The sequence below is a fragment of the Drosophila grimshawi genome, unplaced genomic scaffold (genome assembly GCF_018153295.1).
Source record: "Drosophila grimshawi isolate 15287-2541.00 unplaced genomic scaffold, ASM1815329v1 contig_44, whole genome shotgun sequence".
Lineage (NCBI taxonomy): Eukaryota > Metazoa > Arthropoda > Insecta > Diptera > Drosophilidae > Drosophila > Drosophila grimshawi.
This window is the reverse complement of record NW_025063240.1, coordinates 23,365,918-23,382,224: the sequence shown is the minus strand read 5'-3', so window position 1 is coordinate 23,382,224 and position 16,307 is coordinate 23,365,918. Positions and strand designations below refer to the sequence as shown.

General features: G+C 40.2%; 3 protein-coding genes across 3 annotated transcripts in view; 2 read left to right on the top strand and 1 right to left on the bottom strand.

Annotated features, from left to right (window-relative positions):
* Positions 1-16,307, bottom strand: part of LOC6558915 — a 58,308-nt gene that overhangs the window by 10,414 nt on the left and 31,587 nt on the right. The window contains 1 exon segment of the mRNA XM_032741163.1: positions 3,010-3,475. Within this exon segment, the coding sequence (XP_032597054.1) occupies positions 3,010-3,475 (466 nt within the window).
* On the top strand, positions 7,968-10,995 carry LOC6558080 (probable cytochrome P450 4d20). Its single transcript, XM_001983145.3, has 5 exons — positions 7,968-8,225; positions 8,290-8,676; positions 8,748-8,817; positions 9,237-9,433; positions 9,705-10,995. Exons 1-5 carry the CDS (start codon positions 8,063-8,065, stop codon positions 10,406-10,408), a joined length of 1,521 nt encoding a protein of 506 aa, XP_001983181.1. The 5' UTR covers positions 7,968-8,062; the 3' UTR covers positions 10,409-10,995.
* Positions 11,252-12,276, top strand: LOC6558671 (exocyst complex component 5). Its single transcript, XM_001983146.3, has 2 exons — positions 11,252-11,723; positions 11,788-12,276. Exons 1-2 carry the CDS (start codon positions 11,325-11,327, stop codon positions 12,157-12,159), a joined length of 771 nt encoding a protein of 256 aa, XP_001983182.1. The 5' UTR covers positions 11,252-11,324; the 3' UTR covers positions 12,160-12,276.

Genomic DNA, 16,307 nt, shown 5'->3' with positions numbered 1-16,307 from the left:
TATACGTTATCAAGAATATATATAATTTTGCTTCCTTCTGTTACATACATTTGCAGAAGCCATTGTACCCTTTTCACACACATTTCTAATGGGTACACGGTATAATAAGAATGAATCACACAAAACCAATACAAACACACACACAAACACAGATAATCAGCAATGAGCAATAAGCAACAAACAGTTGTCACAGCAGCCGTCGGAATATTTGCAGGTTGTAACAGCTACAGATAAAAGTGACAAGTGGAGCGAATGAGAGAGACAGAGAGAGAGGGTGATGAGGAAGTGTGTGGTGTATGTACACATATACATACAAAAAGTTCACCACACATCGCTATTTAGAAGATGTTTTCATAAAGACCAACAACAGCAACAACAACTGGCTGCTGTCAATTGTGATTCTTCTTCTTCTCGGCAGTGCAGCATGGACTAATGAACAAGTACAGCAAGCAGAGCAGAAGCAGAAAAAATAAGAAGAAAAAATAAACAACAACATAATCATTGCAAGAGCAAAGTGACCAATACGCGAAGGCATAATAACTGCACAACAGACTAGTGGGAGAGAGAGAGAGAGAGGGATAGAGCGAGGGGGTGGAGGAGTGGAAGAGAGGGATGCAAGCAGAAAAGCTGCAAGTATATCAAATTCACAAAACAATTTACAATAGCCCGCGAGCAAGGCAAAGTCGAGGCCAAAGTGATTTGGAAGAAGGAGAGGGGAGGGTGAGTTGGGGTGGGGAAGTAGCTGCCCGGCAGATGAACACGTTCAAGATCACAAGCCACAGATCAAATGCAGAAATGCAGCCACAGAGCAACAGATGGAGCCAGCAGCAATAGTAGTAACGAGATCAAAGTGAAATATACACTCAGAAACTAAAATTCATTACATATTAGTTCATCGAAAATTAGACACACTCAGAAAAAAATCAATGTATTTTAACATTTCACATTCAAACATTTTACACTGCTAATAAAATACATTTTTTGACTGTAGAAACAGCTTCAACAGCGGAGCGGCAACTTTAGTCCAGACCCACCCAAAAACAGCAAGTCGACTTTATTTTCATCCTTTTTCATTTGGTAATTGCTGTTGTGGCTGCTGCTTCATTTATTTATATATGTTGTTGCCTGACTCCGAGGCAAGTAAGGCAAGAAAATTATGAACGCAGCCAGTTGCAGAGGCAGTTCCTCTCTCTCTCTCTCTCTCTACAATAACAATTCAAGAGTCTTGCTCTCGAAAGAAGATTACGAGTTTAATGTGCGTTTTTCTATTCTTAATCATTTGCCCGGCGAGCGTAACTTGATGAATTGCGCAAGATTATTTTGATTTCTTGAAATTATGATTATAATGATGATGACGTTGCTGATGATGTGCCCTTAGCGTGTCACAACAGCAACTACGCCAATAGATCCAAGCCCAAAAAAAATTCAGTTTTCGGATCGTTGTCAAAGACAATTTATGCTCAATTATTAAATGAACATGTTCTTTAAATGATTGCAAAAGTGAAATGATGCCCCACTTTTATGTAAAAATAGAGATAATTAATCTGTTTAAAGAGAATTTTAGCTGTTATTTAAATTTAATCACAGGAAAATATGGCAACTACAAGAGCGGCCAAAATAATAGTAGAGCAAAACTTAGATAGATATATATATATGATATAAATATTTATATATATGACTTGGCTTATGATCTGAATTCAGCCACATTATTATTAAACAAAAAAAAAACCTGTAGGCAATAATATTTTCTTTTTGACCTTGCGCCACTTTCTGAGCTGAGGCTGTTTGATTTTTGAGGCGCAGGCGTCAAGTGCTTGAGAGTTTAGGCCAAGTTTATATACAAAATCGTTGGTAGCTCATCAAACAAACGTCAAAGAGCATGAATAACAAAAAAATAAATACAATTCGAAACTCATTTGCCCAACAGATCGTTAGATCTGTTTGACATGATTTCCTACAAAAATTTCATCCATATAAGTAAACAACTGCTGATGATGATGCCCCAAGAGGGCGTGGCTAGTGTAATTAAATGTGATTACTTGTACATTAAGTTGACTGATGGGGGATGATGATGATGATGTACTCTTCTGAATGCCCGCATATTTAAAGACCCCTCCTAAATAAGGCTAACAATACACAACGCACACAGAGAAAGGGAGAGGCGAAAGATAGAAAGAAAAAGTACACTGAACTTGGTCAGCTTTTGATTTGAAGTTCAATTTATTTTCTAAAATGTCACCTGACCATAAAAGTAAACGAAGCTAATTGATATTTTGGACATGGACGAAAGTCAAAAGCCAAAATGGCAACAAAAATTGTGTCTCTGTAGGCTTCTTTTGGAGGGGAAAAGGGCTACAGTAATATATAGCGATTACTGCAGAAATTATAAGTTAATATAAATCTAGATGTGAGCCACAGTTTCTTCACTTCAATTACAACTTACAAATTACAGTTTAATTTAAAAAACTATTGACTTTAATAAAATACTTAAGGCAAAAAAAACTTTGCATACTTTTAGGTAGTTAGCTGGCAACGCCATCTAGCGTCAGGTGTTCATTGTTGTATTTGTAACCAATTGCGATGGGCATTCCAAAGTAGCATTACATTAACCCTTATTGCGCAACGCATTTCTTATTTGAGGGTAATATGTTTAATGATCTTTAAAACATAACAGAAATAAATATTGTGAATAAAATGGAAAGAGAAACCGTTGCGAGTCATTACAAAACAATTCCGATCGACAATAAGGAAACTATTTTCATGCAATTGCAGCAATTGAAATCGCACTTGGAATGGAAAACTGGAAACGGGAAATGGTGCGAATTGCCACTAGTAAATTGGGTGTTCCATCGTGGTGGACACGTGTGCGTGCGAGCTCAGTGCTCAGTGCGTATGCAGGAACGAGACGAAGGATGAAACAAAGGTGAATCTGCAAATCTATTTCTCGTGGCGAATATCCTCGAATTTGACGTGAATAAGACGAAGAAAAATAAAGGCGAAGCTACTCACATTGACAAAGTTTTCGCGACGAATATCGTCGACCTCGTCGCGCTTGCTGACGCGCTTCTTCCAGTCATCCTCGCCGCTCTTCTGCAGCGCCGCCAAGCGGTCGGCAATGGAGCCTGTTTTGGCAATGTTGTTCCGCTTATCGGGACCCATAACCTGACGTCAAGCGGAAAGTGGGGTGAATAAATGTGGAGTGTGTCAAGCAAGTAAATAAAAATTAAAGCTCACCTCGTCTTCTTTATTGTTGTCTTCTTTGTCCTCGTCTTCCGCTTTGTCGAGATCTGTAGTTGTCTCTTGTCTATTTGGCGGCGATTGCGTTGATTCCTTGGTCGATGTGCTCGGCTTAGCGTAATCTACATGACGCAACTTGACAAAGCCGCATGTATCAACGGGAGGCAGTTTTTGTTGGGGGCCGATGCCGATGGGTGCCGCTATGGCTGAGTAACTTTTGCTTTTCGCAATGAGATTGCTGCAAAGACAACAACATCAACAACAATACAGATAAACCGTTATAAAGTGTGCATAAAGTGTGGCAAGTTGGCTGCGTGAAACAAACAAACAAATACTTGTCAAGCAGAGATGCAACTTGCAACCAACTCCGTTTTCTAATAATGCGTCTGTTTTCGATCCCCCACCCAAACGATATATTTCATTCCATACCATTCCTTTCATTCCATTAATAGTTGAATCGTGATGCAGCATTTTTTGTTCAACTAATGAGCACAGCTCTGCCACAGGGGCAGAGCGGCAAGGAGGCACAGGCTCAAATTGGCTGTTGCATTCTTACACACAGGAAGCCATCGCTGGGAGATTTTCCACTCAACTTTCTCCTGGTCCATGACTATTTTAAGATATGCTTGGAAATAATTTTCAGTTGAATATATTGATTTTTTGGGCAGAAGTTTTTAAGGTCAAAGCTCCATTTGGATATAAATTTAAAAATAAATATGAATTTAAATATAATTATAAAAATAAATAGAAATAAGTTCTTCGATAGATTTCTTTTCTGGTCATTAACAAAAACACAATCGCCTTGAAGCCGGCACCGTTAAGAGTATTTCAGGCATTAGTCAGCAGACAAGCAGCCAAGTTTTGGTTCGGTTCTGACGTCGTTGTTGGATGCGTGTGTGAAAATATCGCAGTTCACAGTTGCTCCAACTATGTGAACACTAATTGTCCCGTTAACTGATTCGCTGCTAAGCCCAGAACTTGTTTTGAGTGGGACAAGGAAAACACAGGGCTAACCTGACACTTACGTCGCAAGTTTGACACTTACTGAGAAACACACTGATTGCAACGAACTGAACGTGGCAAATGTCGAAGGACGAATGAGTGCTGCCTGCAACGTGTAGCAGCTCTCACATTTCGCGAACACCAAAGGAAGCCCACAGCTCCTGGCGGGTCGCTAATTTGGCTAGTTGCATATAATTTGGAAAAATTGACGAGCTGCGGACAGGCACTCAAACTTAGTGCTGCTTCACTAAGGCCATAAATACAGGCAAAGCGGATGGATTTAGAGTTGGACCTAGGTTGTAACTTGACCAGAAGCAGAAAACTACCTGAATCTGCATTTTTTTTCGCGCTAAGCACTAACAAAGAGCACGAAGCAGCTGCAGTTTTTCCTAAAGGTCTACGTTCATATTCAGCTAGCCGACGTTTTTTTCTTGCAGTGTAAATCAATGTGAAAGCGCAGATAATGTTTAAATTGCAATGGCATGGAAAGGCCACATGGATAGATATGGACAGATAGTCATAGGTCATAGTTTACAACACGCAAAGGTTTCGACGAGGCTCTCCTTTGTTGATACACTTAATACACAAATTGCTTTTGAAACAGTTTAGCGTTCAATTAGTTTGAGTGCTGACCCAAGGTGTGGCTGGCTGGCTGGCTGGCCTGTTCAAAAGCTACGCTTTTTAACCACCCAGCACCCAGCCACTCAACCCACAGACGAGTTTTCAATTCGCTTTGCCGATGTGAAGCTGGTTGAAAAACTCCGCAAACTGAAAGCAAAACTAAACGCTATAAATTGCATCATTTGCTTGAAAAGTTCCGACTCGTAATGCTTGGGAATTCAGAGACTCTGCTATTTTGTAATTGAATTATGCACCTATTTGCGATTCACTCGACTCGTAATTAAAGTTTTTGCTCAACACGCGATCGACAGAGTCAGAGGCGGCTTGTGGTGGAATGATTTAACAAAGTGGATTGTTTTACGAACTTACATTTAGCGCGGCATAATTGGATACAAATAGATATATACTTTAAAAAAAACCAAACCAAAGAGATTGCCGGTGAATAGATGTGAACTTGAAAGCAAGATGAAACCAAAAACTAAAGACTACGGCTTCGAATAGTGGTACGTAATTAAAAGCTAAAGCTCACACCTGATGCAAATGATTTTGATGATGAAGGAATGCAATCGAAAAACCGCAAAAATAGAAACCAAACTAAACCGATGTGATCGCATTGCATTGCTCAGGTAAATAATCATAATGATAAATCAAAAACAGTCTGACGCGACATTATAAAAAGCGCACTTCAGCAAAATAGCAGAGTAAGTGAAACTTATGCAATCCGATCCCAAAAAGATTGCGAAAGATTTGCAAAGTTTGCGAGCTGCTCAAGTGATTTCCCCCCAACGCCAAATGACACTCGACTCCGAGGTAAAGTGACAATTACTCACTCACTCACGAATGCGACAACAAGACACAAGAGGGACTCACTAAAGACCGACGAGTAATCCAAGAAATCGCAGGCAATAACCCAGTTAAACTCACTGAGACAGATAAATACCGCTGAATGGATAGTTGGGTTCAAGTTGAAGAACTCAGCCCAACGCTTTCCCACACACACAGAGCAATTAATTGCGTTCCAGAAACGTTTTCTCTAAACTTGAACTCTTTTATGCCCATGAGCTTGACAACTCTTTGTAATCGTAGTCATACAACGTCTAAGCGATCTTTATAATTATTAACCCCGCCTCACTCAACAGGTTTTTTCTGTTGTTAGATTCAGCATTTCATTAGAGTGACCTTCCATTAGCGATCTTAAAATACCGTAAAATACTTAGCTACAAACAAGTTAATTTTTGCTTTTGTTTGGCACAGGTTTTATTTTTATTTTCTTTGCGCTCAGCAATTGTGGTCAAAATATTAATTCCAAGTTCAAGGATTTTCTTTTTCATTTAACTGATGATGTAAGCATTTAAATTGTAGCAAAGAACATGTTACAATTAAACATTTTATTTTTAATTTCAGGATTTTGTTAGGAAAAAGAACACACCTCAAAAGTTAGCAACATGTTGCGATTATTACTAGAAACATATTTGATTAGTTTGGCAACATTTGAACAGCTGATTTGCATTTTTGCGGACAGGCGCAATACTCGCAGCACGTGCCACATTCAATGGCAACAACCCTCGCACGAGCGTACACCACAGCAGGGGCCACTCACTCCCCAATTCCCCACTCTCCCCACCCCCCCTAAAAGCGAACCCAGACATGCTTTTCTAGCGTTTGCCGGTTGCCGGGGTAACTGAATACAAAACGAAGCGTCAAAACAAACTCGACATGGTTTGTTGTCGATAGAGGCAGAGGGAGAGGGAGAGAGAGGGGGAAGCGAAGGTTATAGTGGTTGGGAAAATGCATTTTTGGCAAAGTTGGTAGACTTTTAACAGACATCGCCCAAACCCAGCATTAATTTTCCCAAAGTAGCAAAGATTCAAGTCTCAATTGGCTCTTTTTCAAAGCAGCACTTAAATTGCAAGCATATTTAGGGATGGTCTCTCGATGCAAACGTGACTGACCTGCTGTTACAACTCAACTCCAGATCTCTCAGACTATGACATTTTTAAAGATAACGAATATTCTTTACCGTTTACCGTTTACCGTTTTTATACCCTGACACATCTTCGATCCTATTAATATAATGCTTATTATTGTTGATCATTAAAATAGTCTTGAATAGGATTAACAGCCGATTCGGCTTAGCCTTTTCCGTCTGCCTGTCTCTCTGTATGAGTAAACGGATTTCGAAGACTGTAAGAGCTAGATACTACAAATTTTGAAAAAAAGTTATTGTGTACCACAATCAGATCAAGTTTGCCTCACTTTATCGATAACTGGCTTCGTTTCGCGAATATCAATACATATTAATTTGCAAAATCAATAAAGGCCACTATTTGAAAGTTACAGTCTTTCAATTTATATATAATACACTCTAACATCACCCATACTTTATTCTAAAACGTATTCTTATATTGATTGTTTTACTAGAAGCAGGCGAAAGTCATTTTCGAAATGCTTTCTGTTCGATCTTACTTTGGCAATAAAACTAAAGTAACATATTTAACAGCACTGGATTCAGCATATCTTGAAGTGCAGCATTGTTGAATGGTTTTTGTTTTCGCTGCCTGCCTGAAGGAACTGGTCGACTTGTGGACATTGGAATCCCTCGTTTGTTTCGCTTGCAAAGCTCACGCAATAAACATATCCGGTGAACCCAGTTCTTGTTGTTGCTATAGCTATAGTTGATTTTGCAGCTACATGTGCTCTGTGAGCCCTCAACTCACCTCATCGTTTTTAACCCAGCCAAATGAACTTTGCTCCAAGTTCAAAATGGTAATAAGAACAGCAACAGCAACTACAAAATAAGTCAAAGTATAAGTCGGAGTCCATTCAACTATAGTAGTGTTCCTGACCAACAAGAATAACACTTGGAATCAAAGGTTTTTCTATTTATATTATTGCAATGATTGTATTGTTATAAAGGCAAATTCAACCACATGCAATTATATTTATATTTTTAATCGCTACAACTTACTTGCTCTGAATAAATGAATACAGAAATTTTGTAAGCAATATCGGCTAGAAACATGTTTTTTGATGTCAGTGATTATAATGTGAATATAATATAATAAATCAGTGAAATAAAACTGCCTCGAAAGCATCCAAATAGAACAGTCGGACAGTGGACGTGGCAGCGAAAGCATCGAATAAGCGAGACTGGAATTCAAACTCAGTTCGCAATTCGCAGCATTTGAGCATAATTATCAAGATGTGGTTGGCCTTGCTATTAGCTGCTTTGATCTTATTGCTGGCCTGGGACTTTGAGAGCAAGCGCCATAGAAATGTCACCTTGAAACGATCGGGTATTACTGGACCCCGTTCATTGCCACTGATTGGCTGCGGGCTTAATTTACTGCATGTGGGCTCAGAGAGTAAGTTTGGGGTTAGAACTCCTCTTTTGAGTTCATCCATTTACTTCATCTTTCTGTTATCTAGACGCAATAGATTATATTCGAAATTGTTTTGATAAATATGGTGATACATTTCACATATGGATACTGAACGAGTCGCAGGTGTATACCAAGAATATCAGTCACTTTGAGGACATATTGAGTAGCACCACTTTGCTGGATAAGGGTCAGCTGTATCAGTTCCTACGCGCCTTTCTCAGCGATGGACTGCTGCTAAGCGTGTTTCAAAAGTGGCACTCGAGGCGCAAGGTCTTCTCAACGGCATTCCACTTCAAGATATTGGAGCACTACGTGGGAATTATGGACAGCCAGAGCGCCATCTTGGTGGAGAAACTAAAGCCTTTTGCCAATGGAGAGCATATAGTGGATACGCATCAATATGTCTCACTGGCAGCTCTGGATATCGTAACAGGTACGTAAGAAAAACTGACTTCGAGCCGGTCGAGTTGACATAGTCGAGTGATATCACCTTACTTTGAACAGAGGCTGCCATGGGCGTGCAGGTCAACTCACAATGTAATCCCGACTTTCCCTACATAAAGGCGTTGAAAAGGTAACCAATTATTGGGTATGAAGAGTAATCTACCAGTACATTCAATTAAAATGTGTGATAGGGTTAACTCGAGTATCGACATAAGTCAAAAATAATATTTGTGGTATGGCTGAAAGTTAAGTTATGTTCGGTTGAGGCGGTTATCGGTGACAAGCTCCCCCTTTGTGTTACTACATGAGCTATTCCGCTATATACTGCAGTCCCTCTGGAAAACAAGCTTGAATGGACTTCGCCAGCTGCCTTAGTTGGAGATCTCAGAGAATTTTGTCTCTTGAACTGTTTCCCCTTCTTCCTTGTCGCGGCGCCTTCTGCCGTTGTCGCCTTGAGAACCAGACAATCTGATTGCATGAGAACCAATCAAGCAGTGTCCAGTGATAAGCTATAAAATACATTGAGTAATAATTTTTACCAATTTTCAGTGTTGTGAACATCCAGACGGATCGCTGGCTCAAGTTCTCACAGCGCTACAACTGGCTTTTCAGACTCACAGCCCCCATATTGTATAAGCAACTGCTGAGTGATATTCGCATTATGCATGACTTCACCGACAAGGTCATTCATGAGCGACGAGGAGCAGTAGAGCGCTCCAAGGCCGATGGCACCTACCAGTCGATATGTAAGTATCAATCACACTCAACCAAAAATTCGCCCCATATTTTAGTAAATCGCCATATTTTTTACATCATTTAAAAAGTAAATTTCGAAAATGTATTTATGTGTCCTTCGAAAAACTGGGGTTTGTATTAATACATTTTAGGGTGGATTAAAATTTTTTTTGAAAATGTATGTCTAATTTCCAGGGGGTTTTTTCTATATGGCGATTTACTAAAGTTTAGGGCTATTTTTCTGAGTGTAACAATATATGTTATTAAATGGCTTTGGTCCAGGTGTGGGTGATGCGGATACGGGCAGCAAGCCAAAGATGGCACTGTTGGACATTCTGCTGCAGTCTTCCATTCAGGGCGCCCCGCTGAGCGATGCGGACATACACGAGGAGGTGGACACTTTCATATTCGCAGGCGATGATACCACCAGCAGCGCAGTCTCGCATGCTCTATACTGCATCGCCAGACACCCCGCGGTGCAGGCACGGCTATACGCAGAGTTGGTACAGGTGCTGGGCAGGAATCGATCGGCGCCCGTTACCCAAACCCAGCTGATGCAACTCAAGTACCTGGAGTGCGTCATAAAGGAGACATTACGATTGTATTCACCCGTACCAGGATTTGGTAGATTTACCACCAAGGATCTGCAGATAGGCACACAGACAATTCCGGCCAATACCAGCATCTACATGGTGCCGTACCTGGCCCATCGCGCAGCTAAAAATTTCCCCGACCCGTTGAGCTTCAAACCAGAGCGCTTTGAGCACGACGACGATCGACTGACCTTCTCATATATACCATTCAGTGCAGGGCCTAGGAACTGCCTTGGCCAAAAGTTTGCCATGCTCGAAATGAAAACGATGATCAGCAAGGTGCTCAGGTACTATGAGCTGCTGCCTAAAGGACCTGAGCTAAAGGAAATTATGAATTTCGTACTGCGCTCGGCAACGGGCTGCAATGTAGCTTTGAAACTGAGAATGGATTAGGTTCGACTTATAAGCATATGAATTGTGGTTTGGGTATTGAATGCTAGGTATAATAATATATCAACAATTCATTCAATACCCAACTTCAGACGACGACTCATATATTAGGTTCAACATAAGTAAGACATCAGTTATGCGTATTACTTTTTATATACTCAATGCTGAGCTCATATTTATTCAATTGTGACGATAACACCTCAAATCACAATCGTTGTCAAGGGTTGGGTATGTATTGTTGATCTATGAATTGTACATATAATCATAAGGAATATATAATTTATACGTAATAATTTGTATATACTTAAGGCCGAGGCCATATCTAATTGATTGCGACTATAACACCTCATCATAACAATGCGTAAATCACATGCATTATATTTTATTTTATAGTGCACCATTTGAGTCAGAGTACCAATATTTGTACAGATTATGAGCTTAGGCGTCACTAACGGCGGAAAGACACCCCCAGAAAGACCCACTTCGATATTTGTATAGCAAATCAGCACAGCAGTCATAAATAAAAGATTATCTTAATGGGGGAAAAAAGAATAAAATAAACTGTGCAAAGTAATATATAGAAATATACTCAAGCGTTGCATTTTAGCAACACACTTGAAAGTGATTTCATTTTAATTATAAGTGCACTAAATGAAAACAAAAGTGTATCCATACAATGTATCTTTTAGATCTTAAATGAGTCTCTATATGGCTGTCTTTGGAATGACGCGATCCGAACTAGTGAGCAAACAAAGCGAGCTATTTATCTAGCATCAGTGAAAAATTCGCAAGATGATAAGCGGAGGAAGGAAATCACATAACACGCTTATCAGTCTAGAGTCTCGACTCTGCGTATAAAAGGTGGCCAAAGCAGACGCACTGCGCCAAAAGTAGCTCATCCGCTGAACCCAACGAAGACATGTTGCCAACCTCAGTAAATTTTGTGGTATTGCTCGCAGTGGTGCTGATTGCCTTGGCAGAGGGTGTCATCCAACCACTGCCACCCCATGTGGGTCTGCCCACCCAGGATGGCTTGACCCGCCTGTTCTTCAACTCTCGGGTGACACGTCGCGATCCGAGAACTTCTGTGGCCTGCTTTGAGGGCTATATTGGTGAATCGAATCTGATTGCCGAGCAGTATAGTGGCGCCTACGGCGGTTGTCTGCACGAGGCGCAGAATTCCCGTCATGGCATCGACAAAGATTTCCTACCGATGCGTCATCGGATCGAGAAGTCGGCTCAGGCCGTTTGTGATTCGCTGAGGATCTGCAGCCAGGTGAATGTCACCCTGGACTCGTTCAATTGCCATGCCGCAGCGGTGAGTAGAAAATGAGTGAGTTTACTTCAAGTTTAATGTAAATCAATGCCTCTTTTCTCTGCAGGGCTCGAACAACACAGTTGCTACGTACGGCATCTCGGGAAATGCTTCGGAGTCGGCGACACTGTTGCAGGAACGCTATCGCCTGATTGATTTACATCACGAGCAGTGCATGACTAAGGCGGAGCGCAGCTATGTGGAGTCTACGGCCAAAAACTATAACTATCTGCAAGCCTGCCTCGATGGACGCATTAAACCGAAACCGATACCCAGCACCACTACCTCAACAACCACCACAACAACAACTACGACAGAGGCACCGACCACAAGCACTACAACAACCACAACGACAACGACGCCGGAGCCAACGGAGACAACGGAGGGTGTAGATAATCTGGAGGATCAGTTTAAGCAGCTTTTAAACTTGTTAAACTAATATCGCGGCGCATCAGAAATGTATTTCAATTCTAAACATTCCATATTTATTGAGAGTATTCGTCTCTATCTACACTAAAGTGCAAGAAAAAAGTTAAATTTTCATAGCTAATATCAACTTTGATGCTTGATTAATGATTAGTGAGTCGCTAGGTTTGTTTTAAATTTGAAGCCGTTTTTATTGACACTTGAAGACTCTTTATGTCTGACAAACAGATGATTATTAAGAAATTATTGTGCTTATAATTGAATCCAGTAAAGCACCTTTCTTTGTGAGCGTTCAAATGAAATGTCATATGCAGGCATTAACTTGACAGTCTGAGAAGCTGTGCTGCCCTTTTCCGACTCGGTATTTGCCTCCTATGGATTTGAGTCTTCGCCTTGTGTGGAGCGACCTCTTCAGAAGCATGTCAGTTTCTGTTGAAACCGAGACAAAGAAACAGAAACCGACACAAGCAAAGGCAAAAACAAAGACAAAGAAGGCAAACGCGTACCTGTTGCCCCAAAGCAAGTCGCTTATTTATTAGCACAATTGGCCTGGCATTCGAGGCAGCACTCCAGCCACTTTTATGTGGCTGTCGAATATTTTAGATCAGCACCTATAGTCGAGTCGATATAATCACGTCCGCCTCTCAGAGACTATACGAGCTAGAGGCTTTAAAGTTGAAATATAAGTTCTCTTATACCCCGCGCAGGTCAAGTTTTTTCCAATTGATCAATAGCTGCGCTCATTTTGCGAATACCGATACATATCGATTACATATAGCAATAAAAGCCACAGAGGCCTCTAATTGACATATATATAATTATTATTTATCAACTGGACAAATTTGATCAAGATCGGATAAGAAATACCTCAATTATTCTCATTTTGATCTTATTACTTTCAGCAGGCTCAAGCATTTATTAAAGAGAAAATAAGCAGTAAAACTAGCATACATTTAACAGCTTTAACAGCGGGGTATATCATTGTCGTGCTGTAGTCGAGCTACAGCATTTTTAGTTGTTCTTGCCTTCTGCCTTGGCCATAGACTCTTGGCAATTAATGAGAAATATAAAATGAATAATTTGAACAAAAGTTTTAGTAAGATATTTTCAATGCTATTAGTTGTCTGCTATAACAATTCTGTGAGTGAATGTTGTAGCAGTGAGATCTGAGAGTCAGAGCTGTAAACAAAACGCAGTAATATCACCTCAGATGGGGCAGATATTAAAAAAGAGTTTTCTAACCACTTTCAGCTTTCAACTACAACTTCAATTGATATTTGAATTAACCCAATTTGATTCAGCTGCTAATAAAAGATGAGGCCTGAACTGAAAATGTGTTTCGTTAGATAAACAATTCAACAAGTTAAATCTTTACTTTTGAACCAAAAATTAAAAAAAAAAAATGTGTGTTGCTAAAACAATAACAAATACGGCTCTCCAAACACTTGACGGCTTTGCATAAATAAATTGAAATGTTGTGTGTGTGTGCCGAGTGTGAATGTGTGTGTGTGTGTGTGTGTGTGTGTGTGTGTGTGTGTGTGTGTGGGCAGCTGGCCAACTACAAGTGCAGTTGATGTCCCCAAAAGTATAAAAAATAAAGTGACAAAACTGTACGCAAAACTAGTTTTACAGAAAACTGAAAACAGAAAAGGAAATCGTCGGCGTTTGCTGCCTTTTTAGGCTTGAGACTGAGCAGAGCTTCGCTGAGTTTTGCGCATGCGCCCCGTGTGCTCTCAGTTTCAGTTTCATGTTGTGTGTGTGTCGTGTGTGTAGTATTCAGGTCATTCGCATTTTCACATTTTAAGGCGTGTCTTTGCATGTGATGATTTTGCTTTTCTTTTCTTTACTTTTGGGTCTTTTTGAATGCACGTCTGTCTGTCTATCTGTCTGTCAGTCCCTCAGTATGTCTGCCTCATCCGCACAGTTGCAACTTTTACTTGTGCAGTGCCTGCGGGACATGTTGCTTGCCTGCAATGATGCGATTTGAGCTTTGCTTTGTGTTGCCTTGCTCTGTTGCCACAGTCGTTAATTATCGATTAGAGGCATGAACAGTCATTTTTTTAATGCCCATGTGCAGAGGATGCTGTCGAAGCGTTGAAAATCTGTTACGGAAGTGGAATGCAGCAAGGCGAAGGTAATTGCAATAGCTCGCACACTGAGAGAAAAACAGAGTTTAGAACTACATTAAACTTAAACTTGTCACAGCCATAACTCTATCAAACTTATACCGATTTTGATTTTGTGGTTTGACCTCTAGATTAATACTGCATTAAATTTTGTACATGCATGTAAAATAGCTATTAACAACCCATCTACGCACAACAAAAGCAAGCAAAATGCACCGGCAGACTTTTAAGGCTATCATTGACTGCTTTTGCCAAATAGCAAATGCCTTTTTGGCAATACCAATATCAATACCAACACCGATGCCTACATTAATGTGATGATGATCTGATGCCTGAAAAAGAAAAGCAGCAGGTGTCGAATTGATTGAGTGACGGGAGACGGTTCAAATATGGTTAGACTGTTGAAAAGTGGCATGAATGCAATGCAACTAACTCAATTGAGCACATAAGCATTCATTGTCATTTTTCAGCATCTCTGATGAGCATGATAAGCGAGTGCAGCAGGAGGAAAAAAGAAGAAGCAGTTCCAGACTCGAAATGACAGACAAAGGAAATTCAATAGCAGAGAACAGATGCAGAGAGGCAGAGAGAGAAATAATAAATGCTTGTTGATGATAACAGAGTCGAGACAAAGCAAAGCCAAAGCCAAAGCTTGATTTGAGCTGACAGCAAGACTGCAGAGCGAGAATGAAAACATTCTACAATTTGGAGGGATTGCGGATTGTGGATTGGAGCAGTTGATTTGCCTCCGCCGCTTGACTAGCTAGCTGCAGATTTATGAGCTGACAGCTTGTCAGCCGAGACTAGACTCGACTCGCCTCGACCCGCCTCGACTCGTGGCCAGGCTCTGACGATGAGGCAACAATCCCGTCGCTCGACAAAGTTCATTGCACTATGCCAGCTGCATTTCCTTCTTTATTGGACTTCTGCTATTTAGCTAATGAGTTGTCAAAATTAAACAAAAAGAACAAGAGGCGGACATATCCCGTCTGATGACTCCAGCTGAGTTCATATATATATATATATATATTATCTTTAAGAGCTGAGTCGAGTTACGCAACTGTTTGCAATTAATTCTCATTAAAATGTGTTTGAATGCTCACAGCTGATAAACTGACTTGATATTTCTATAACATTTCCTGCACTTGTTTTTTCTCTCAGTTTTATTTGCTTATATCATATTTAAAATTACGCGCAAAGGCAGATACTCAAAAATAAAAAAGCATTGTAAATAAGTTTTGGGCATCGAGTCAGCTAATAATTATTTTTCAGCAAAATGGGGAAGTTTCATATAAAAATGTTAAACAAAAGTGTCAAAAACAGCTGCAATAATCAGAAGCAGTAGTTAAACAGACCAGAAACATTGTCAACAACGAAAAAAAAAGGGTTAATGTACTCTGTCTGTGATTGTGTAATATTCTAAATAAATAAAGAACACTTTCCACTATGAAACACTTTGCCTATTTCCACTTAAGAGCTAGACACATATAATAATAACGATGAAACCATTAAAATCAAAGATAAGCCAGAAATGCATTTGCATTTGAATTGGAATTCGAAATTGAATTTTAAGGCAAGCACAACAACTTCAATTTTCAGACAACAGACTTCCCAACCCAAATTTATTTATAGCTGACCAGATGCTTCAGTGCATACAATTGCATTCGGGATGAGGGAGACGGGAAAACGCATTATTTATGGCTAGCTGCCATCAAAAAATTTCACGTTTCTCAGTTGGCTTGTGTGTAATCGGAGCGTGCAGCAAACTAAAGCTAATGCATCAGGCTGTGCTTCATGGAATTGATCATGATCATGATCCACGATCACAAGACTCCAAGCTAAAAGCGTTAATAATTCATCATCGTCTAGAGGAGAGAAATATCCGACTTGTGTCTTTGTTCATCGATCTGTCGGTCTGGGCTATGGGATCAATTCAATTACGAGACAAGAGAGGTCACCAAAGCCAGCAATCAGTCGAGCAGCAACAACAAAGCATAATATGACAACAGCGAAGATCAAATACCTTAACACGATT